Source organism: Heteronotia binoei, chromosome 7 (assembly GCF_032191835.1).
Source record: "Heteronotia binoei isolate CCM8104 ecotype False Entrance Well chromosome 7, APGP_CSIRO_Hbin_v1, whole genome shotgun sequence".
NCBI lineage: Eukaryota > Metazoa > Chordata > Lepidosauria > Squamata > Gekkonidae > Heteronotia > Heteronotia binoei.
Window position 1 is genome coordinate 109,648,895 of NC_083229.1, and position 23,501 is coordinate 109,672,395.

A 23,501-nucleotide genomic window follows, 5' to 3' on the forward strand; every position below is an offset into this window, starting at 1 on the left:
TTGCGGGGGAGGGAGGTAAAGGAGATTGTGAGCTGCTCTGAGACTCTGAGATTCGAAGTGGAGAGCAGGATATAAATCCATCATCATCAGTAAGAAACTCTTCCGTTGGCAGAAATGGACTGTAGCATCTAGCCCTTTTGACTCATAAATCCATCCACTTTAGCAAAACAAACAATACTGGGAGGCAAGCAGAAAGCAAAAGCTGAATTCTGCATTTCAAATTACTGTTTTATACTTTTGCTCGAATTCTTTCCTTACACTTTCAAATAGAGCATTAAAGTTAATACTATATACACACACATCAGAATAACCCATGTTAATCTGAGCAGATATTATATCATTTTAAATTATGAAAAAGTTCTACAGACTTGCCAATTCTTATCATCAAGCCTTGTGGATAGTAACAGAACCAAGCTTCTGGCTAGGATCTCCTTTAGAGACATTCTTGTAAATGAAATCTATCTCTGTATTTCGCTCTAAGTGACCAGACCAGTAGAAAAACAGGAGCCACACAACTCAAAAATAAAATTATTAATTTATGTTTTTACTGTCATTTTAGAACTTATTCCTTTGTATACAATCAAAATATGGGAAACATAAGAGCACACTTCCGTTATACACCTTGTAAGCTGTTGCCCCAAGACACCTTCATGAAAGTCAAATCTTGCATCCAGCATACATTGTATCCAGCTTTATTTAAGAATTAATGCATTTTTCTATCCATGATTTGGTTTTCCAAGTGATGGGAAGGTCCTTACAGTTATACTGATGCGGCTCAATTTGTAACCATTAGACTCAGCATTCCAAAGTAATTCACCTGGCTACTGTCACCATATCTGTTGACTAAAGTCAAACTACTACCAATTTATACAGATGTACAATTATATTGCAATAAAAAGGGATGTTGAATGCCACAGTGAGCATACGTTCTGTACTTCAAAATCTGCTGCTACAAAAATCCCTTTTTGACACATATGCAAGAATATTGGGGGTCTCATTCAGTGTGCGCTTTGTCAAGCAGCAGCAATATTTTTTTTTTAAAAAAAACAACAACCTAGACTGCTTAAAGCAGTAACCCCTGCTTGTGCCTTTAGAATTCTAGCTACACAAAATGCGGTTCAGTGCTTTATGACAAGATTCAGCATGCATACCAAAAAGTAGTTGCATACATGTAGCAAAGAATTAGCTCAATGACTCTGGAGAGATAGGAAAATGCATGAAGACCTTTTTATGCAACAGGATACAATCAGAATAGGATAGGAAACATTTGCATTTCTGAAAAAAACATCAGAAATAAAGGCGTGCAGATGACAGATCAGCATTATGAAAAGACTCTAAAGGCACATTTCAGATAGCACGATGATTCTTAATTTTCTTTAAAGGAACGAGAAGTGCATTTTTAGCAATGTTCTCTGAACACAACTCAAATGTCAAGTCCAAATGTTTCATAGTATTCTTTTCAGTTGATATGGCTTTTCAGCACAACTCCCAGTTCAAGCAAACACAAGAGGGAGGGATTGGATGGCTGGGTTAGTAAAGGCTCACTGTACCAACAATAATTATTCATCAGACCCTACTGATCTCTTTTGTGCCCTTTTGCGGGGCAACCGCCTTGGTGAAGCTTTGTCTGGAAGAGAAGAGAAATATGCAAGTTATTAAAATCCTTGGGGGAGGGGAAACAATTTTAATTTTATTTACTCAGAGCTATCATGCACGAGGCAAATATGAAACCCTATGTGCTTTGTTAGTTATGTACATGCAACTAGTAGCTTATTATTAGTTGAGAAAAAAATGCTGGCCCAAATGTTTTTGATCAACATGGTAGCAGTACTAAGGACGAAAAAAGTACTATGCCCCACTTCCCACTTTAAAATCTGAAGTTTAATACTTGTAGGACTATGATTTGCACTAAGGACTATTATTTGTAAAAAAAATGCCAAGTATTAATTCTTAAGTGACAGCCATTTTAATATTTTGCAGCAAATACATTGGAGTCCCACAGCTTCTCAAAGACCAAAATATAGTGACAAAAGCTACAATATATTTGTTAAGTTTTTAGATGCCACATGTAATCTAGAAGTTAACAGACAATGGGTGGGCGAGTTGACATCGCTGTGTAAAACTGCATGCAACTACCTTTTTGGCACCTGCTGCTTCCGGACAGGTCTCAAGTTTACAAGGCTGTACAGCAGAAGCTGTAACATGGAATTCTCCTGTGACTAGATATGCTAGCAACTAATGCTAGCAACCTGTGGCTCATGAGATGACTAAGTGCAGCACTTGAGCCCCTCCTTCAGCTGCTCTGTGATTAACAGTACTGTAGAAAGTAGTTCTATGGGAACAGCTGCTTCTCTCTCACTGCTCCAGGAACTATACGGGGGATGGGGCAGGAGGCAAGTCTTAAATTCAGGAAAGATCTGGCCCATGGCCACAATCTCCAAACTTCCAAACCTCCCTTATTGTCTTACCAACTGGCACAGAAGAAGAAGATATTGGATTTATATCCCGCCCTCCACTCCGAAGAGTCTCAGAGCGGCTCACAATCTCCTTTACCTTCCTCCCCCACAACAGACACCCTGTGAGGTGGGTGGGGCTGGAGAGGGCTCTCACAGCAGCTGCCCTTTCAAGGACAACCTCTGCCAGAGCTATGGCTGACCCAAGGCCATGCTAGCAGGTGCAAGTGGAGGAGTGGGGAATCAAACCCAGTTCTCCCAGATAAGAGTCCGCACACTTAACCACTACACCAAACACAGCTCCTCCTGTGTCTATACCTTAAGGACAGTTTTGCCCTGCTCTCATATTTATTGTTTCCTTAGGTTGCTGCTCTTCATGTCTCTACTTTGTCCCATTTCATTGAGCAGCTGTTCCTCCAATCAGCAACTGCAACTCTCTTCTTCCACCACCTGTATCATGCAGCTTTTCCTGACTTTATGCTATGCCTTCAGAATAGTTCTCAGTTCTCTACCTCTGTCTTTTACCTTTCATCTACTACCCACATTTCCTCTAGGTGTTCTTGTCTCGGAGCTGAATCTCTCAGCTTCCAATGTCCTGAGTTTCTTCCTAGCCTTTGTATAATCCAGTATTTTAACCCCAGTCTACTTTCCATTTTCTCATAAAATCATTCTGTGACACCACTCCAACCCAGCCAACCAAAACCAGAAGCTTTAACAAAGCACAAGCACAATACAACTACTGGCTGGTTGCTAAGGCACACCACATTTAAACAGGTATCTGAAAGCATTTTAAAAGCTTCCAGGAACTCAATGGTTTTCTGGTCAAACTGCAGTTCTGCATCAAAGGGAAACCCTTTGTTTTGACAGATGGAACAAAAGTAGCTCAAGAAAATCATCAAAATTTTATAGCATGCATTCAGAACACTGTCCAGCATCCACCTAGTTTCTCACATTCCAAAATTTGTGATGCAATGTTTACCTTACGTAAGCAGGTATGAGAAGTTGCAGCAAACATACATAGGCCTTTACAGACACTAACTTGTTTTTAAACTAGCGTGATATTTTGATATAGAATGTGAGAATCACTGTACTTTGGGCAACAGCAAAATGTAGATAGCACTATGCTAGCATCCCTGTGATTCACTCAAGGTTTTATTTTCAACATATGAATAAAAAAAGCACAGACTAGTCTTGCAGAAAAAGTTATACTCTTTGGAGAAAATAACATTGCTTCCTCTAACTCATGGCTGTGGAGTTTAGAAACAGGAGACCACAGGCTAAAATTAGTAGCAACTTGAGCTTGCGAAATGAAGATCATTGTAGTAAAGGATGCCAAGTATTAAGGAACTGGAACACTGTTCCAAAGCATAAGTACAAGCCAATGCATTTGGTACTTAATCTTGTAAAAATAAGGATAATTATGCTGCCACCAACTTTGGATTCCTTTTCCATCTTCTACACACTCTATTACTTAAATAAAGCGGCAATCCTGACATCATTTCATAGGGTAGCTGTGTTGGTTTGCAGTGAAAAGGCTAGATTTGAGTCCACTAGCATCTTAGAGACCAGTAAGATTTTTGAGGTATGAGGTTCTGAGAGTCAAAACAACCTTTATGAGATAGTGGACAGCGGCCATATGTCAAAAAACTTGTTGGTCTCTAAGGTACTACCGGACTCAAATTTAGCAAGCCTGCCACAGTTTAGAAACTTAAATAAATAAATGTTAGGTTACTTAAATCAAATTAATTTTATTAGGATTTAAACAGCTTAACTTTGTACAGGACATTCACTGAAGGGATCATCTTAGAAAACAGAAATGTACAATTCAAGCTGAAGAGCATAGATTAAAGTACTCTGGCTATCAGCTAGCTACTGTGCTGCACGTCTCAGGCACAGAAGACTTAGGCACATGCATTTCTTTTTTGGTATAGAACATCAAAACCCAGTTTGATTACATCATTTGTTCTATATATATTGTTTTATTGGGTTGTTCTTAAATTTTGCAGTCTGGTTTTATCGCACTGTTATATTGCTGTCACTTATGCACTCGCTAATTTTATAATCCAGATACTGAACATATGTGTTATATTATTTTTATTACATCAACTTTAAATTATTTGCCTTCAGTCCAAGCTAGAAAGGACTATAAACGAAGCAAATAAATGAACTTGCCAATGGTCCTCAAACAGCACCACCAAATGATCAATCTCAGGCAAGATGGGATAAGCTTCTTTTACACTCCCGCCCCCTTTGCAGTTTTTCTAAACCCTTCCAATTTTAGGTCTTATCCCGTTACTGTGCTTTGATTTGGCCTTCCTTAGCCTGTTTACATTTTATGCTGCTGATTTTAACTGTTTTAAAATTGGTTAAAAGTAATGTCTTCTGTAGTCCTTTCACATCTGAGACTACTGAAGGTGATGTGAAAAGTTTTAATACTATATGCAGTTATTTGAAGCATACCAACCACAAAATAGGAAGTTCAGTGAAGAAACTGATGCACAGTTATATATTTTAGAAGCAACCCTCAGTCTAACAAAGTTTGTCTCACCTCTTCTACTTTGCACTGAAGCCACAGGAAAAGCGAAACAGAAGAGACAGTTAGAAGTCCACAAAGTAGATATAAGATTTAATACCACATATCTGAATTGAAGCAAGCAAAACTGGATTCCTTGTCTAAACCTCTACACTTCCCTCTCCCTCCCCTTAAAAAAGATGTGTCTCATGCAGCATTGTTAGTCATAAGTACAATTTTGTCTCAATCTGAATCTAACATGTACTTAACAAAATTATAACATTAGTAAATTAAGGTTCCTCAATTTGGTGCCCATGGGTGCCATGACACCAGCCAGGACTTCCCTTGGCACCACCAAGCTTTTCAAAAAGTAGGTGAGCCATTGTAAGGCAGGGCTGCCCTCATTCAAATGATAGGTTTTCTACTGGAGGATCAGGAGGGCTGTAAGCACCTTAGCTTTCCTTAGTCAATGTGTGGTCCCATTCCACCACTCAAGCTTTCCTTCTTTCCAGAAGGTGTTAGGATAGGAGTACTCAGTTTGGTTTTTGGGGTGCTCACCTTTCCCTCTCAAAATTCCAAAGCTGCCTACAGGCTCAAAGGGGTTAGGGATTTGTAGTATGAAAACTCAATATTAACTTTTTCAGAATCTTATGCAATCTCAATTTTAGATAATCTAGTATTAAAAGTGGAACTCTTTCTGAAAAGTGCTTTCTAGTGAACGTGCGGAAGTGGTTTTGATACCAGCTTTAATCACTTTAACAAAAGACAGAAGGTCAATCTTTTCAGAAAGCAAAATGAAGATTTATTATAGCATTCCTTTTCCCAAGTGTATGGAGAACACGTAAGGATGTTTTCATTTGTTAAACTTCTAGGCTATTAAAAAAGTTTTAATACTTACTGATTTGATTTAAAGTTTCTTGAGGAATCCAACTCATGTCAACATCATTCTGATTTGATGTCCCCATCTCTACTTTTTGAGCTGGTCTTTTTCTCTGCAAGTATCAGAAAACAAATTATTTCCTCTGGAAAATGAGATTTTCTACTCTATAAATGGCAGCACCATGACAAACTAACAAATTAATGTGCAAATCTAAGGGAAATAAAACTACCATTTCCATTTAACATATTCAGAAACATTAACCAACTATGAACCCTGGACTATGTTAACTGAAGTGTAGCTTCAGAACATGAGTACTCTTTTAAATCTTTGTCATCCTTGTTACAAAATTATAGCAACAGCTTCTCTTGCCATGTTTTTAAACTATTAACATCCCACAATTGTTAAACAAAAGCAATTTGTTTAAAGTTAGAGAAATCAACTGAAGCTGTTCAGACTGTAGTATGCTGTATTTATAACAAAATGTTTGTGCTGCCTTTCCACTCAATTCAGGGTCATCAAGGCAGCAAACATTAGAACATTTGAGACATTAAAAACAATTTAAAATATAAAAGTATGAAATATTTAGAACAGTTAGTAAAATCTAAAACATAAAACACAGATAGGGAGGAATACGATTGTGGTAGACAGAGAATCTCCCTAAAGAGGAAGTGCCAAAGTTTCTGCACCATGACCAAAAAGGCCTTTAGTCTCAGATGGGGGGGGGGCACAGAGGGGGCACAAAGTAGAACCTCTAAAGATTTTATTATTTTAACAGTAGTGATGCAAAGTCACAAATATCTAAAATGGTTAAAAGGTATTTTCAATGTCGTGCTGAGACCTATCACACGTTAGGATTTGTCTCCTTTTACCTATAGGTTTTTGCCACTTGTAGTGCTGGGTTAAGCTGTCCCGGGATACATGACTCATTTCTGAAGATCAGGCCTGGTATGCAGATTTTGAGGATGTGCATGGGTTAAGCTGTCCCGGGATACATGACTCATTTCTGAAGATCAGGCCTGGTATGCAGATTTTGAGGATGTGCATGAACATCATACATTCCCCATACCACAACTACATTTTACCTTCCTGACATAATGAAGGACTGTAACTTTAAGTGACTATCACTCAGTTCATACTTGCAGTTAGTTATATATAACTATTAATATAATAACACAACATAATTCTACATTTATCTTACAGTTATTAAGTTACAGTTTTTAGCATCTGTACTCCACTGAAGTTGTCAGCTGCAAAAACAATACCACACTATGGAGACTATTCATTAACTCAAACAGGAAAAGGATTTATTAGTTACATGGCTGATTTTGGATTAAGGACCCTCCCCCCGCCCTGAAAAAAAATATGCTATGATCTTTCCACTGAGTGGTCAAGTGAGGCCCACAAAGCTTTGCTTGTCACTTTCTGATCATCCATGAGCTAACTGAGCTCGCAATGTTTAATCTTTCAGTCAAGAATAAATATGTAGAATCATTTACTTACCTTTCTAGATTCTAACAGCTGATGCAAACCAACAATCACAAGAAGGCCAAGTCCAGCAAGGAACATATACATAAAGATCCTTATTAAGAGGAAAAAAGTCTAGTAAGTTGCTTTGTTTAAGGCCAGAAAGCTACAGAAACAGTTCTCTCAAAACTGATCAGATTAAAAAGGAGCACCATGACCTCCCAAATATTAGCCCACAATATTATGAATACTGCTAAAGCATATCCCCATATGGCAAGAGCCAGATTATGATGGTAAATCAGGAGACACTAGTTCCATTTAGATAATACTGGACAGCCAGCCAAATTCACACCCATATTAAGATTCACAGGAGTATTCAGAGTCTGCTTCAGCTGTCACTTTGGTAATGGTCTACTTAGTTTTCCAACAGAGAGAATGACTCTTTCCTCAAACTTCTGATGGCTAAAATTGAGAACAGTTCTTAATAGTATTAAAGAAAAAAATATTTTAAATCACTAAAAAGTAGCTATGTTAGCAAATAAGATATTTAACATTAATCTTACGTTTCACCATCCAATCCATCTTCTTTTTCAATAATTGTAACAGTTTGATTGAAAACAGCATCTTGGAAAAAGTTCCCCTAAAATAAAAAGAAACCACACAACCACATGAACAGTGAAATCTTTTGATAAGATTTAATTTAACGATAGGCAAAGCTAGATTACTAAGAGGTCCTCTTAATTTTTAACCACTTGAATGGAATAATGTCTGCCCAGCAGATGACACTTATGATACTGTATGTAATCAGGGATGACTTACATTCATTACCAGTTCACAGCTCTTCCATTCCTTATGTTGCAAAAATGATACTGTGCAAACATCAGGCTGTCATTGCCCACTTTGAGAGCTTTATCAGGACATATTTGATGCACCCTCAACATAAGAATACCAGATGTAAGAAGTTATTTGAATAAAACAGGTAGCATGGCAAATGGAGAATGAAGCCACTTTCTACCTGGCTTGGGAAAGCAGTACAAATAACTGAGGGACAGTTATACCTGCCCCTACCCAGTTCTGATCCATAGTGTGAGTAATGTCACTGGGGGAAAAGTGTAGAGTCAAAATAGATTTTAAGATGCAGGTCCTAAACTATAATGGCCTTATTAGTAAGTAAACTTTTTAAATTCTAGATTATCCAGAAATATATAGAATGGGATTCACAGAATATAGCCAGAGTCCTAGCAAGATCAAGATGGACACATCGATGAGCAAAATTTACATGTTCAACAAATGCCATGCTTGATGAAAAGACACCTTCCCCTCAAGATCACCAGGCCCTGTATCACAACTCACATTTTGGTCTTTGTAATTCAGGTTGATGACTAGTCCAAAGGGCCGGCCACCCATAGGCTCTGCGGGAATGAAAGAGTATTCAAATGTGGCTTGTCTCTGTGGTGGAACAACTGTGTTCAGTGGAAGAGCAGTGAAATTTTGAATGAAGAACTGGTAGTCTTGAGGGTACCGAAACGATGCATCTAGAGATTCCACAATGAAGTCTTCTGTACCCTTGTTGGTAAAGCCTACCAAAAACTTTACAATGTTGTTCGCTGGAAAATCTAGGGGAAGATTAGGAAGTGATTAAGATAAGACACGCATAACCAAAACTTGCAAAATGTTTCATCTGAAATTACAATGATTTTAGGAGTCAACAAAAAGGGTGCTGTGTTGATGTTGAACTCCATCATATTTTACCTTCTCCTTTCACAAATAAGATGGTTGTATCAGCATTGGGTGATGCTTTAGGTTCCCCTGATAGGTCTTCTTCCTCTTTCTCTTCTGTCTAAGACAAGAGAAGGCTTTTTGAAAACCCTATGATGAACAGTGAAGCAATGAATTTTCAAATAGAACATTGTACGCTCACAAAGTATTTCCAGAGAAATACACTCCCTCCTCCACAATCTTATACCATGAATACTTAATAGAGCCACAAATGGACAGGTCAATTAAAATATACTACAATAGCCCCAGATGAGAAAACATTTAATTTTAATAAATGTAATTCACTTTTAAGGAACAATCCAAAATGGGATTCCACTGGAGTCAGGTGCTATAGATTATTAAGTTATAAGATATACCTTGAGCATCTCTAACTTATAATCTTTTTATCTGGAAAATGCATATGCTGCCTCTCCTGAGACATACTCAAGGCAGTTCACAAAGTAGAAACAATAAAATAAAGTCAAAAACTTTATAAGAGCTAATAAAACAAAGCGGGTACACAAAAAGTGCACACTCAGCATCCTAAAATGATATCAGTAAAACAGCCCTAAGAGTGATGCAGACAAAAAAAACCAAAAACAAAAAACAGACTAGAAAGATGGAACTCTCAGGTACATGCTTAGGAAGAATGAATCTTTAGGTAGCAGGCAGAAACTGTAAGACAGGTTACAGACAGGCTTCAAGGGCGAAGGCATTTCAGTGACAAGGCACCAAAGAAAAAAGCCTTGTCTCTGGTTGCCACCCACCATCTCTGAAAGCAGAGGCACAGAGGAATCTTAACTGGTAGACTGCACGCAATGGGAAAAGTTGGTCCTTTTAGAAGTCTGGTACAAAGCAATTTAGGGCTTCAAAGTTAAGAACCAGCACTCTGAATTGTGCCCAGAATAGCACGGGGTGATAATGATCCCTGAATAGATAGGATTAAACTTTCCATAGCAGATCAAGTTCTAGAAAAGCTTGGGGGTGCTCCAGAATCTGGCCTTGTTAATGGATGTCAGCGCTGCTGAATACTTTCTTTCAATGACATCCAGCTTGTAAGCTGGTTCCTTATCTAGTCTCTGCTGACCTAGCCTCCAACTGCTCACTGGAATCCACCGGCACCCCCAAGCTACACACCTGCTTCTTCAGGGGGACTACAACAGGTTTAGCCTTGCCTGGACTATGCCCTCAATTTACTGGCCCTCACCATACCATTATCTTCTCCAGACACCTGGTTCAGAACCTTCACAGGCCCACTCAACTCAGCTGTGGAGAAAGAGATGTCAACCAGAAAATTTCCCACCCCACATATGTAAATATAGTAGACAGGCCTGTTGTATTGCAGATTCATCATATTACATGGGCTAAATGTAGGATATGAAGCATGGACAAATCCCACTGCTTGTACATGGTATCTCTGCTTTCATTTGCTATTTAAATTGATTAAATCTAAATTGGAATTTCCCCCCAGAAAACTCACATCATTGTGAGATATCTCCCAGCTGTTTCATGTAGGCGAAAACCAGCAGGGGGTGGGACGCGGCAAGATGGACCTCATAATGTAAGCACCACAGGGCTAAACAATAGTGCTTTTCTCGTTTGCTTTGACTTCTTCTTTCTATGAGACTAGCCTTTAGTAGAAAGTCCTGGAGAAGGGGACTACAGATATCTAGATCCTGCCTCTACGGCAACCAAAGTGGCCCTTTTCGGAGAGATTGGGGTCATCTTGGCAGCTAGACCTGCTGGAACTGAACGGATCAATGGTAGACTAGATCAGGATTCAGTAGTCAGAGCTGGGGGGAGAAGACCCAAGGCAGTCGATTCCGAGGTTGGAACCACTCTGGAAGGAACTGAGGAGGACAAAGCCTTCTCCCACACAGTGCAGCTTTCAATCTAGAGGCCCTGTCTGATTGAGCCTTTGGGGTAAAGTGCTGACATACTGGACAAGCTCCAATATTATGGGCCTCCCCTAAGCGCAAGAGGCAGCACTTGTGCTTGTCATGGTGCATCATTTTTGTTTCATACTTGGAACATTCTTTTGAACAGTGGCTTAGATACCATGACAAGGGACTACAAGCACAACAAGCAGGAGGAGTCCTGTTGGCTATGGGGCTTGCCTCTCACTAAATAGACAAAGACCACAATAACAGTTTCCTGAAGGAGAAAATGAGACTAATCTCTTCATCAAATGACTAAAATCAACAGAGAAAGGCTTCCTATCCTTGTGACGGTGAAAATGAGGAAGCAGGTGCCCACCATCAGAGCAACATTTTGTGGCTGGACATGAATCCCACACATGCGCTGGCTCCAAAAGGGGCAGGGCACCCCTACTTTGGCGTTTCAAAGCTGGATGTAAAATGTCTGTAGCAGGCCTGCATAAGTGCAATCTCAATGTGGAGCTGCACTAGAAGATGGAAGAGGAACATGCTCTTGCCACCACTTTCCTGATGAAGATCATTAGGTTTATCAAAGTAGTGTCTGCCCTAGCCAAGATCAGATTGAAACAGGTCTAAATAATTATTCACAAGCCCTCTGAAGCTGGGTAGCCAGCCACCCTACTGAGCACTCAGCCCAAGAATGGGGTGCTGACTATTGGGAAATAGTAGTTTTTTGTCACTCATTTTATGGATGCCTTTTTCAGGGGAAGTTTCATGTATTTTAAAGCAGAGAGAAACCTTCCAAATCCACTTAACCAACCAACACAGCTTGATACTATTGGCTTCAAAGTTTAGATGTTGTGGTCTAGAAACTTCTAAGCTGCTTTTCTACTACAATCAAGCCTGACAAAGCTATCCACTATAGCTGGGACCAGATTGTGTTCCAACAGCATCCTGAGACTGAACTGAACCAACTACAGCATCTGTCATATAGGGAACTTATTTCATCTGCAAGACACAACACGAAAGTCACCCAGCAGGGATGTAAATGTTCTGGGTCTTCATCATCAGGAGCCTGGAATACGTAGCCTCCCATAACCTAGGAAAGCTTAATCAGACAGCACTGCACAGACACAATGGTGGCAGAGAAGTTGGGCTTGCATAGCACCACAGACATGACAATGAGTTCTCACTTAATATGTAGTTGTACTCACACCAGTCCTTTCTCCACTTATGATTTATTTACTAAGTGAAACAGCCTTGTAAGTTTGTATTTACATCTGTGGTAGTACAAATATTTTGATGTATGGGTGCTAATCATGGCAACTGGAACATTTTGGTAAGAGGCACTTACTTTACACACATTAGTTTCAGAAACATAAATCCTTTGGAACGTACCAGCTCTGTGGGCTCATCCTCCTCAACTTCAGCTTCATCATCTTCATCTTCAACTACTGTATCTTCCATTGTTTCCATTGCTTCCTCATCTTCTGTGGCATCTTGAGCAGCTACTAGCAAGCCAGAGCCTACAGAAAGATTAAATGAAAATTGAACAGATACTTTCTAGTAATATGAATTAATTTACTTGTAAAAGCTTGAATTCAAAGGTACTGTTCTGCTGAAACAATAGGATGGGGGGATTTTGCCCTTATTGTAGAACACCCAAACCACCCACCATGCTGTTCCCAAGAATCCCCCATCAGAGAGTAGCAGCAACATTTCAGGGAGAGAAAGAAAAGGGGAAAAAATGTTCTTTCTCTGGTGGAAATTACTTATTTTGGCAGAAAATGACCTCTGGATTCAAACAAGCTTCCATTGCAATTACTAAGTAGTCAGTTTAGATAAGCATAAGTAACTTTGCAATGGAAAGGCGTAAGTATATGCAACTTAAAAGCATAAACTCAGAGGATCCATTTATTTTATATAAGTTCTTTATTGTGAAGAGCAGAATACAAAGAATCTGCTTTGTCCTTTATAAAAGAAAGTTACTGAGAAGACGTATACAGCACTATTACATGATATATTATATATAAACTGAACAAGAGAATAAGTCCCTGCTGTAGGCTGGCAATCTAAAGGAAGAGGGAGAAAGAAAAAAGATGAAAGGCCTCCCCCCCATCCCCCAATAAAGGATCAGCTGAAGTATCAAATAACCAAGCAGGTTAGCCTAGCTCTCCAGGATCAGGTACCCACAAATCCACTTGCCACTTAAACAGTAAGAAGTGTTCCTGGCCCTCTGGCAACTTACATCCCCTTCCCCAAGCTCTGACCTGTGCAGCTGTATGGAAGAGATATGGAACAACAGAGTACATATTTCTTATCTTCACCCTAAAGGTAAAGGTAGTCCCCTGTGCAAGCACCAGTCGTTTCAGACTCTGGGGTGACACTGCTTTCACAACGTTTTCACGGCAGACTTTTTATGGAGTGGTTTGCCATTGCCTTCCCCAGTCATCTACGCATTCCCTACAGCAAGCTGAGTACTCATTTTACCAATCTTGGAAGGATGGAAGGCTGAGTCAACCTGAGCCAGCTACCTGAAACCAGCTTCTGCCAGGATTGAACTCAGGTTGTGAGCAGAGAACCTCTGACTACAGTATACAGTACTGCAGCTTTACCACTCAGCGCCATGGGGCTCTTTTATCTTTACCCTACATCAGTGCAATAAGAGAAATCCTTGCCTGAATACTGTGCCATGGCAGTGAATGTAAACAGATTTTGGCAAGTATATGAAACTATATTTCTGGATTCCAGAAATAATATGTTTGATACTTAGCCATATTTATGCAGAAATAAGTCCACTGATTTCAGTTGGACTTGACCCTACAAATGCACAAGACTGAAGCCTTAATCTAAGTTGACAACTCTGAAATTGTGATGTAGCCCAATAACACACACCCCAACAGATTGATCAACCAGTTATTTAAGATTACTTCACTCTGTTACCAGATTTACAGTTTAAACATATGAAAGAAAAAAACAGAACATACATAGAAATGTTGTAGTATTTTGGCACAAAATTTCCCACTTAAAAGATACTTCATACCCTTCAGACATTTCAAGGCTCAGCTAGTGGGCATTGTCCCTCCCTGTAATCAATTAATACAAATTAAATATAAAAGGTAATGTAATTGACTGGATTCCCTTGTAATGGACTGGATTCCCTTGGACTGCAAGAAGATCCAGTCAGTCCTAAGAGAAATCAACCCAAACTGTTCCCTGGAAGGTCAGATGCTGAAACTCAAATACTTTGGCCATCAAATGAGAAGGGAGCACTCCCTGGAGAAGATCCTGATGCTGGGAAAGACAGAAGGCAAAAGAAGAAGGGGACGGCAAAAGATGAGATGGCTGGACAGCGTTACTGATGTAACAAACACGAATTTGAGCAGACTTCGGAGGATGGTGGAAGACAGGAGGGCCTGGTGTGACTTTGTCCATGGGGTCACAAAGTTCAGACTTGATTGTGTGACTGAACAACAAAATTGACTGGATACAACAACTACAAATGGCATCTATAATCCTGGAGATGTTATCCTGCAGGCGTGTGCATTCCTTGTCACCTGCCAATCTGCTCATGCCTGTCCTATTGATTTACTTGCAGTGCTATGTGTAAACTATAAGCATGTAGCAACCGGGGAGATGAGGACTTTGCTGCTGAACCTGAGATGATTGCAGTGATGAGCATTAAAAATAGGTTTAATAAAACATTAAATGTTAGGTTGTGAAATGATAGCGTAAAATTTAGAAATAAAACCAAATTTAATGATTGCTGAACTCACAAAGCTAACTTTGTCCTGTAACATTAGATAAAAATAACTGCAATATCAAAATGAGTTTCATCATGCTATGGCTCATTGCAAAGGTAAAAGAATTAGCTAGAGTGTGGCTATCTGGATTAGGTGACATGTCATATGCAACAAACTGAAAAAATGTGTTTTCTGTGTTTATGCCTTGTATTACATAACGGATAGAGAGGCATTACTAGTATTAGGTATTTGAAGGAAAATTTTTAAGCCTTCCAACAGTGTCTTAAAGTTTGAAACTGTTTACTTGGTTCACAAGTTAAAGCCACCCATCAACTTGACGACATTAAATGCTTCCAAATGTAACAGCGATATTACAGTGGGGGTCTGCTACAGACCACCAAGCCAGGCAGGATAAAACACTCCTAGAACAGATGACAAAGTTCTCAAAGAGATGGGGCACTGATTTAAATTACCCTGGTATCTGTTGGAAGTTCAACTCTGCTAAAAAGAAAAGGTGAAAAACAAAACAGAAAATGGAGAGAGAAACGAGGAAATCTGTCATCCTGGATTTGATTCTCACCGACAGGGAAGAACTGGTCAACAAGGTGTAAGTAGTGGGCACCTGGGTAGTAGTGACCATGTGATTTTGGAATTCACTGTCTTGGGGAAGGGACAACTTGTATGTAGCCAGACACAGAAGTTGGACTTCAGGAAAGCAAAGTTTGACAGACTTAAGTTATGCTGGGTAGAACCCCATGGCTGGAAATACTTGAGAAGGGAGTTAAAGAGGGGTGGAAATTTCTTAAAAGCAAAATATTGAAAGTACAATCACAAACACATGATGAGAGAAGGGAGTTGCAGCCTAAGATCGGCATATGGGTAGTACATAAACACCTAGTTTCTTTAAATGAAACTAAGTCCTTGGGGCCTGATGAACTGCATGTGAGATATGCTAGGTTGGACCTGGTACCTTTACAGTCCATGGGGGCTGAAACCCCAGAGTGGCACAGGTATGCCTATTAATTTTGACAGACTCCACAAGCTGGGGAAGGCCATGGGCCCGCTGCTGGCTGACATGGGTGCCAGTGCTTATACAGTCCAAGATAAGCAAGGAGGTGTAAGAAAAAGCACAGCTAACCGGTCACACTGAGCAGAGGGAACAGCAAATCGCAATGAAACACAGCTGACAAATGTAGAGTTCAAGTTGTATAATGACAATTCACTTTGTAAGATAATTGTAAACGGTCAAACAACTAACAAAAGTTTGAGAAAGCAATTGGTGGAATTACACCTATTGCTATTATATATACTTACAACACATTGCACAATCAAAGCACAGTACTGTGGATAGGAGCTATGTGCCAACATTAAATAGGGCAGTACATGAAAAAGTCACAAGAAAAGATCTCAAGACTCTTCCTTGAAACAAAAGGCAAGAACAAACTTTTGTTCCAGTTTGCTTAACCATTTAAGCAGAAAAAATCCAGTCCATTAGAAATTCTAGCACAATTCAGCACAAATTATTTCAGTGGAGCTTATTTAGTTTAAGTAAAAAGCTCCATTGAAACTAGCTGAACTGAACTTAGCACATTTATATCCAAAATAGCTAATTCCAGAGACAACTGACAACAACTATAAGCAATAAATTAAGGATGAGCTTTCTGGACAATAAAAATAACCTGAAAGGTACCTATCAGAATAAAACAAAAAATTAACAGTTGGATCCTGTGAAAATTCCCCACTAATTGCAGGAAGAGATCTATTTTCACTGATTCCTTCATCCCACTGCAGACCTCCAACTCCTCCCTCTCTGTTCCTGGAGGTCTGCTGCTGCCCCAGGAGCAGCATTTGAAGAGGCATTCTGACCTGCAATGGGAAGGTTGAGGTAAAAAAAAAATCCTTCTAACAAAAGGAATTATTCACAAGATCTACGCCAATTCAAAACCTCAGCAAGGATTAGAATCAGAACAAAAAGCAAGGTCAATACATGAATCCAAGCAAAATGCATTTAGTTTCTTGAGAGATTTAGCACCTGGAAGATGACTGTGGGGCAGGCATTTAAATCTAAGGTGCTACTAACAGGAAGACCCTTTCCTCTGTGGCCATCTACTTCTCTTCATAAAGTAGGATCACAGAGCAGGACCTTCACAGACCTCAGCTGATATGTAGGCTCATGTAGTAAACATAGATATCATGTGCCTAGACTATTTAGAACTTCAAAAGCACGTTGAATTGAGCTCAGAAACCACCTGCCAATCACTGCAGTCTTTAAAACTGGTGAAAACTTGCCAGCATGTTTTGTACCAATTGCAGTTTCCACAGGCAATCTCATAAAATACATTACTGTAATGCAACTAGGATATTATCCTTGGGGTCACCTCATCTCTTTCAATTAAAAGTCTGAGGTTGGCTCACCTATCAAAATTGGCTAAAGGTTCTACTAACCTGACAGGAGGCTTCCACACATACACCTGGATCTAATAGCACCTTCAAACTAAAAAGATACTCTTAAGGGGACTGGTAGCCCACCTTACACAGACATCACCTATTATCAGCCAACAGTGCTTCATTCTTATTTGAATTAAACTTCAGTTTACTGGCTCAAAATTTAACTAATTACTACCTCCAGCACCGCCCTTAGGACAGCATAGGGGGCATAGTTGCAGTCGGCAATGGGGGCAACAATTCTGTTCCACAAACAGAAATGCCATTCTGTTAAGAACGGTATGGTTGGTTATATTCTAACATCCAACACCTCATCTGATGCTGAAAAGGAAAAACAATCATGTATCACTAACATGCACATAATGCCACACTAAAGTTCTTGAGATAACCTATCCCTGCAGTTATGAACCAAGGGGAACAAAACAGAATTCTGAAATATTCCCTAGCACATGTGCACGGAGTCAATTACCCCCAGCACTGTTATCCGTATATCGGTTTAATGTGGCTGTTGACTGTGCAAAGACCGTATTAAAGGAGTATTAAGTTAGTATCTAGAATTTAAGCACATAAATGCATGATCAGGAAGAAGTATGTAAAGTCTTTCCTTTCTTAAACTAGTTTTAATAATTTAAATACCTCTGGCATAATAATCTCTCATTATTCCCTTAAAGGCAAATATGCAAATAGTCATAACATTAAAAATTGAATACAGCTGAGTGCCTGAATTCTTCCAAGCACCAGTGTTTTCCAGCTTCCTTAGATCTTCCCTATGTATTTTAAAGGGAGTGATTATGTGGCATCAGGAGGGAGGCTTCTCTTGTGGGACAAGGAATGTACTCAACAGTTAGTTATGTCTCTAAGAATTAAGGAAAGTTGCCTTGAACTAGTATTGCAACGCCAGCTACTATATCATAAACGAGAACTAGCTCAACAGATGAGAGAACCTTTCCTCATCTGTTCTCAATTAGTTGAAATAACCAGAGTTCTGAACATCTTGCTGGCCAAAGCAGCAAGAGAATACAGCACCACAAGTACTGATGGCTGTACATATTCCATAAATTTCAGATTAGGCTTACTTGGAATACATGCACAAATCTCTTCCAACAAACTGAACAGTTGTAGTATTTGCATAAAGAATTTTTCCTTGCTCAAATATATAACCTTGTTCTGGCATTGATCAGAGATAAATGAGGAAAGATAGCCAACAGAACAACATGAAACCTCTAAAAGCACTGCTAGAAGTAGATAACACGTACAAACATACATCCAGCTACATTAAAAGGTATAAATGGAAATACAAAGTCACTATGATTATACTTAACCAAAAAAACACAAATAAAAACAAATACTTAATATTATTTGGAACATCTTTGTAGCCTCTCTGCCCATCCCATCTTAATATTGTGAATATAAATGTTACCACTCTTATAGTACATTGCATGCATCTGATGAAGCAAGCTCACAAACGTGAAAGCTTATGTTGCAATAACAACCTTTGTTCATCTTTAAGATGCCACTAAGACCTGTTAAAACATGCTAGCTGTAATCAAAACAATATAAACCATACCACTGACGGCAAGTGATATTCATGTAGTTACTATAAAAAAGCCAAAACATTCCACTTTCCAAGTTCTTTCATATCATTTAAAATCACAGGTACTGAATGACAGAAATTACCATATTTTTCCGACCAAAAGACGCACTTCCCCCCCAAAAAGTGGGGGGGAAAGTGTGTGCGTCTTATGGAGCGAAGGGACAATAGGACGTACCTTCCTCCGGGGGGGTGGGATCCGCTGCTTCTGCCTCCGATCCTGGCGCTTCCCCTGTGCCTGCCTGCCTGGCTCCAGATCTGCTTCCAGCAAGCGCTGGGATCGCTCCATGCTGCCCCCACCGCAAACCCAGCGCTTCGCGAGCACCGGTTGCGGAGGGGGCAGCGTGCTTCCTCCGTGCCTGTGTGCCTGGCTCCAGCTCTGACGCTTACAGCAAGCGCCAGGATCGCTCCCTCCGCCCTCCGATCCCGGCGCTTGCTTTAAGCATCAGAGCTGGAGCCAGGCACGGAGGAAGCACGCCGCTCCCTCTGCAGCCGGCGCTCGCGAAGCGCTGAGTTTGCAGTGGGGGCAGCGTGGAGCGATCCCAGCGCTTGCTGGAAGCAGAGCTGGAGCCAGGCAGGCAGGTGCAGGGGAAGCGCCGGGATCAGAGTCAGAGGCAGCGGATTGCCCCCCAGGAGGAAGGTGCGTCCTATGGTCCGGAGCGTCTTATGGACCGAAAAATACGGGTATATCAAATATATTGTGCATACTTGATTTCATTTTATACTTTCCACAGAGATCACTGGATGCAGTGTGTGAGTTTTTCCCCTTCAATATTCATCTTGTTATGATGATATATATTCTCTCTGAAGTAATTATAAATAGAGAGTATGCCAAAATAGATAAGAAACATACAGACAATGTAGAAAAATTATTGTTTGGCATTTGTGTCACACAATTTATTACTGTTTATTCAGAATTCTTCCAAAACAAATGCAATGTGTATAGATTTATGTTTCAAGTGGAAACAGCTACCACTTGCCAGAGCATACTACTACACGTAAGTTTTGATTAAAGGAATCAGAACAGAAAACTTGAGTGAAAAGAACATATTCTTATTGCTAAAATGCTAATTTAGACTACCATGTATTACTGCATTGCATATACAAGATTTGCTTAGATCATGAAGTACAGAAGCTGGGAGTGAGCATTTGGCTCCATCCAAGCTGAAAAAACCGTATCAATATTTATCAACTATACTTCTAACCAGTTATAGAGGAAGATGTATATTTGACTACTGAGCATACCCAATCCCTTAGAATCGTGAAAAAAATTGGGATTATCCAGGAAAACAGGACAGCCACAATTAAAAGGCGTTTAAAAGAGTGTGTGCTCCCTTTAAATACTGTCCTAGCAACACCTTTAAATGCATTCAGTTCCATTATAGCCTACAGCAGAGGTCCCCAACCACAGGTCCGCAGATCAGTACCGGTTCTGCACCACCCCTTCACTCGCCCAGGATCAAAGTGGACAAAAGAGGTGGTGCAGCTTTGCTCTGAAGCTGCCTCCCTTTGCAGGGGAGCCAACCAGAGCAGCCCTGCCGCCCACCCCCTTTCACCTGCCTGGGACCTGAGTGGACAAAAGAGGTGTCGTGGCCTCACTTCAAAGCTGCTTCCCCTTGTGGAGCAGACAGCCTTGACCAAGGCCACATTGCCTCTTTTGTTCGGCTGGTCCTGCCCCTACCCCTCATTTAAAACCCCCCGCCTGATCAGCAGGAGTCTTTAAATGGGAGGGGGAGGAAGATCAGCTGCTTCTGCCCCTCACTGCCTAGTGGGGAGGTGGCAGAAGCAGGCCCAGGCTCCCCCCTCATTTACAGACCCTCATGGGAGGCAGGGACAGGGGGTGGCCTGGGGCAGCAAAAACTCCAATGCTGCCCTCCCCCCGCCCCGGTCCCTGGAGCCAAAAAGGTTGGGAACCGCTGGCCTACAGGGGCCATTATAGTCATTGATCACCATAAACTATAATGGGGAATCTATCGAGAATATGCTGGGGGTCTGTTTTTTTGAGGTAGAGGCACCAAATTTTCAACATAGTTCCTGGCATCTCTACTCAAAAGACACCCCCCTCCCCATTTCCAAAAAGACTGGACCACTGGGTTAAATTCTGTGGGGCCCCCCAAAAGGTGCTCCCATCCTTCATTATTTCCAATGGAGGAGAGAAAACAGCAAAATAGCAGGGACTGATGTCAAACCAGAGAGTCTCTGCAGTAGAAATTGAAGGGGAGGCATTTTTGCAAAACCAGTAACACTCTGGCAATGCCAGCTCAACAAATCCAAGCAGGAGGGTGGGGGAAGGGAAGCTGCAAGCCCAGCACAATGCAGGTACAGATTGCCCAGCAGAATCAGTTCATATTTAGTATCCAGCAGAACCAATACCACTGTGGCAATGCCAGCTCAACAAATCCAAGGGGAGATTTCAAGCTCAGCATAGCTGGTGCATGTACAGAGTACTGAGCAGTACCAGTACAATGTACTAGTGCCCAGCAAAACCCTGTGCCTTCCCTTAAATGCTTTCTTTTCCCTGCACTGAAAAAAAATGGAAGATGAGAGCACCTTTTGGGGCACTCTGTACTTGCGTTGGTTCTGCTGGCCACTCTGTATATGCACTGGCTGTATTGGGTTTGCAACCCCCACCTTGCTTGGACTTGTTCAGATGGCATTGCCACAATGGCGCCAGTCATGCTAGGCACTCTGAACACGCACTGATTTTGTGGAGCTTGGAAAAATTCCCCTTACCTTCAGTTTCTACTGCAGAGATTCTCTGGTTTAACATCAATCTTTAACACCTCTGGGAAAGGAGCTTTGCTGTATTATAACAATGCAGTTACTGCATTCACTAGATGCACACTGAAACTTAGACTCTGAGCAGCAAAATACAGGCTACTGTGTCCAATTCATGCACTTCAGAATTTTTTTCCCTACTAGCCTTCACCTTGCTTTCACAGCTGTGCAAAATACATCTGCTTGCTACATATATATATATATATACACACACACACACACACACACACCAGTACCCAGATTTTCAAGTAAAACAGCTAAATTTCGTGCCAACTGAATCCAGCTGCTTTAATTAACCTTCACAATTTTCATGAACGTAAAATCAGTGTTCCCTCTAAGTTGAGTTAGTGTGAGTTAGCTGGCTGTTTTTTAGCCTCCAGCTCACACTGTTTTTTGTCTTCGCTCAGGAAAAGTGGCCCCAGAGCAAACTAGTTTATGCAGTAGATCACAACTTTAATGCAAGTAGAATTTTCGTTCACGAGACCACACAGCTTAGAGGGAGTATTGCCTAAATATATATCCCTCAACGAGCCAACATATCTGAGGAAATGCATCTCACTATGCTGTTTCTAAGACGACCTCACTGCAGCATTGTGAATCCCACAGGTGAGCAGCGGTTAGTTTTTAGAAGAAAAGGGAACTCACTAATTAGGCTGCAGTGAGCGCCAGCACTAACAAAAGTTTCCAAAAACTAACTTTTAAAGCAAAGTAGCTCTTTTTCTCTCTTTTATTCGTAGCTGGGCCTCGCAAGCAAGTCTTCAGAGGGCAACTGTGAGGCAAGCGAGGAGGAGCCGGCCGTGATTTTTGGAGGAAGTGAAAAGGAGGCAAGAGCAGCACCGGTGGCTGCCACATAACCTGTGCTGCACGAACCGCAAGGGAGAGGAAAGGAGAACGAAGAATCAAGGGAAATGAAGTTCAGGCGAGAGGAGCCACCGCGGGGAGGGAGAGGGGCGTAGGAGGCGAAGCGAACGGACACGTCAGCCCCCAGGAGGGAGAAGGCCGGGAGAAGGCCAGCCCCCTTCCCCGAGACAGGCTCTGAGGGAGGGAGGAGAGGTCCTCCCGCTCGTTGGCAACCGGCCCACCGAAGACGGCACGCTTCGGGCATCGCTCCCATTTCAAAATCCCCAACCGTCACCGCTTCTCTCTCTCTCCCTCCCTCCCCCCCATTAACGGCTGCCTCGTGGGTGAGCGCGCGCTCCCTTTTCAGCGCCCCCCACTCGTTTCTCTCACCTGAGCCGCTGCGGGCACCTCCGAGGAAAAGGGCGGCGGGGAAGGCCAGCAGCACGAGCAGCAACAGCCCAGGCAGCGACCTCCTCATGGTTGCGAGCCAACTAGCGCCCTCGGCGGCGGTTACGACTTTCTACTCCCGCTAAGCAAATGGCGAGAGGCTCCCATCCGGCCGATGTCCCGCCTTCCTAACCCTGTGGCTCCCTCGCGTCACCGCTCCGTCGCGCTCGGCCCGTGGACTCCGCCCCTTTTCCTCCCGTACGGAGGACGTGGCTTCCCCTGGAAGGGGAAGAACAATCACGTGATCGTTTCCCGTCTTCCTCCTCAAGGAGCACGCCGCTCGCTGAGAGTTAACTGCGCATGTACTCCTGTTGCCACACGGCGTTCCTTCCTCGACCGGAATGGTGTGTAGGGCGCATGCGCAATGTTAATATTAAAGCTGCGCAGGTGTGTTTTCCAATCTTACATGTCTGTAGTTCCTCGGTGGGATCATAGAGCTGAATTAGAGCAGGAGTATATATATCAAGGGTGGCCAAACTTGCTTAATCTAAGAGCCACATAGAATAAACGTCAGATGTTTGAAAGGCACAAGACATGAACATCTAACGCTTGAGGGAAAGAAGGCAAGTAGATGGGAAAGGAGAGGTGGAAAGAAAGCAACTTTAAATGCATTCTCCAAGCTGCCAACTGCTTTGGTTTTAAAGAGAGAAAGGCCTTCTCCAAGCCAGCCAATGGGTGACAAGAGCTTTGAGTGCCACACGATATGTGTGAAA

The 23,501-nt window shown here is 41.5% G+C and overlaps 1 protein-coding gene across 2 annotated transcripts; it reads right to left on the bottom strand.

Annotated features, from left to right (window-relative positions):
- Window positions 1-523: 523 nt before the first annotated feature.
- On the bottom strand, window positions 524-23,073 carry SSR1 (signal sequence receptor subunit 1). 2 transcript variants are annotated; one of them, XM_060244194.1, is made up of 8 exons: window positions 22,732-23,073; window positions 12,343-12,470; window positions 9,062-9,149; window positions 8,663-8,925; window positions 7,873-7,949; window positions 7,346-7,424; window positions 5,864-5,957; window positions 524-1,627 (listed from the first exon to the last, which is right to left on the bottom strand). In XM_060244194.1, exons 1-8 carry the CDS (start codon window positions 22,817-22,819, stop codon window positions 1,560-1,562), a joined length of 885 nt encoding a protein of 294 aa, XP_060100177.1. In that variant the 5' UTR covers window positions 22,820-23,073; the 3' UTR covers window positions 524-1,559. The 2 variants fall into 2 exon arrangements, with proteins under 2 accessions (XP_060100177.1, XP_060100176.1); XM_060244193.1 differs by lacking the exon at window positions 524-1,627 and adding an exon at window positions 4,874-5,016.
- Between the last annotated feature and the right edge of the window lie 428 nt (window positions 23,074-23,501).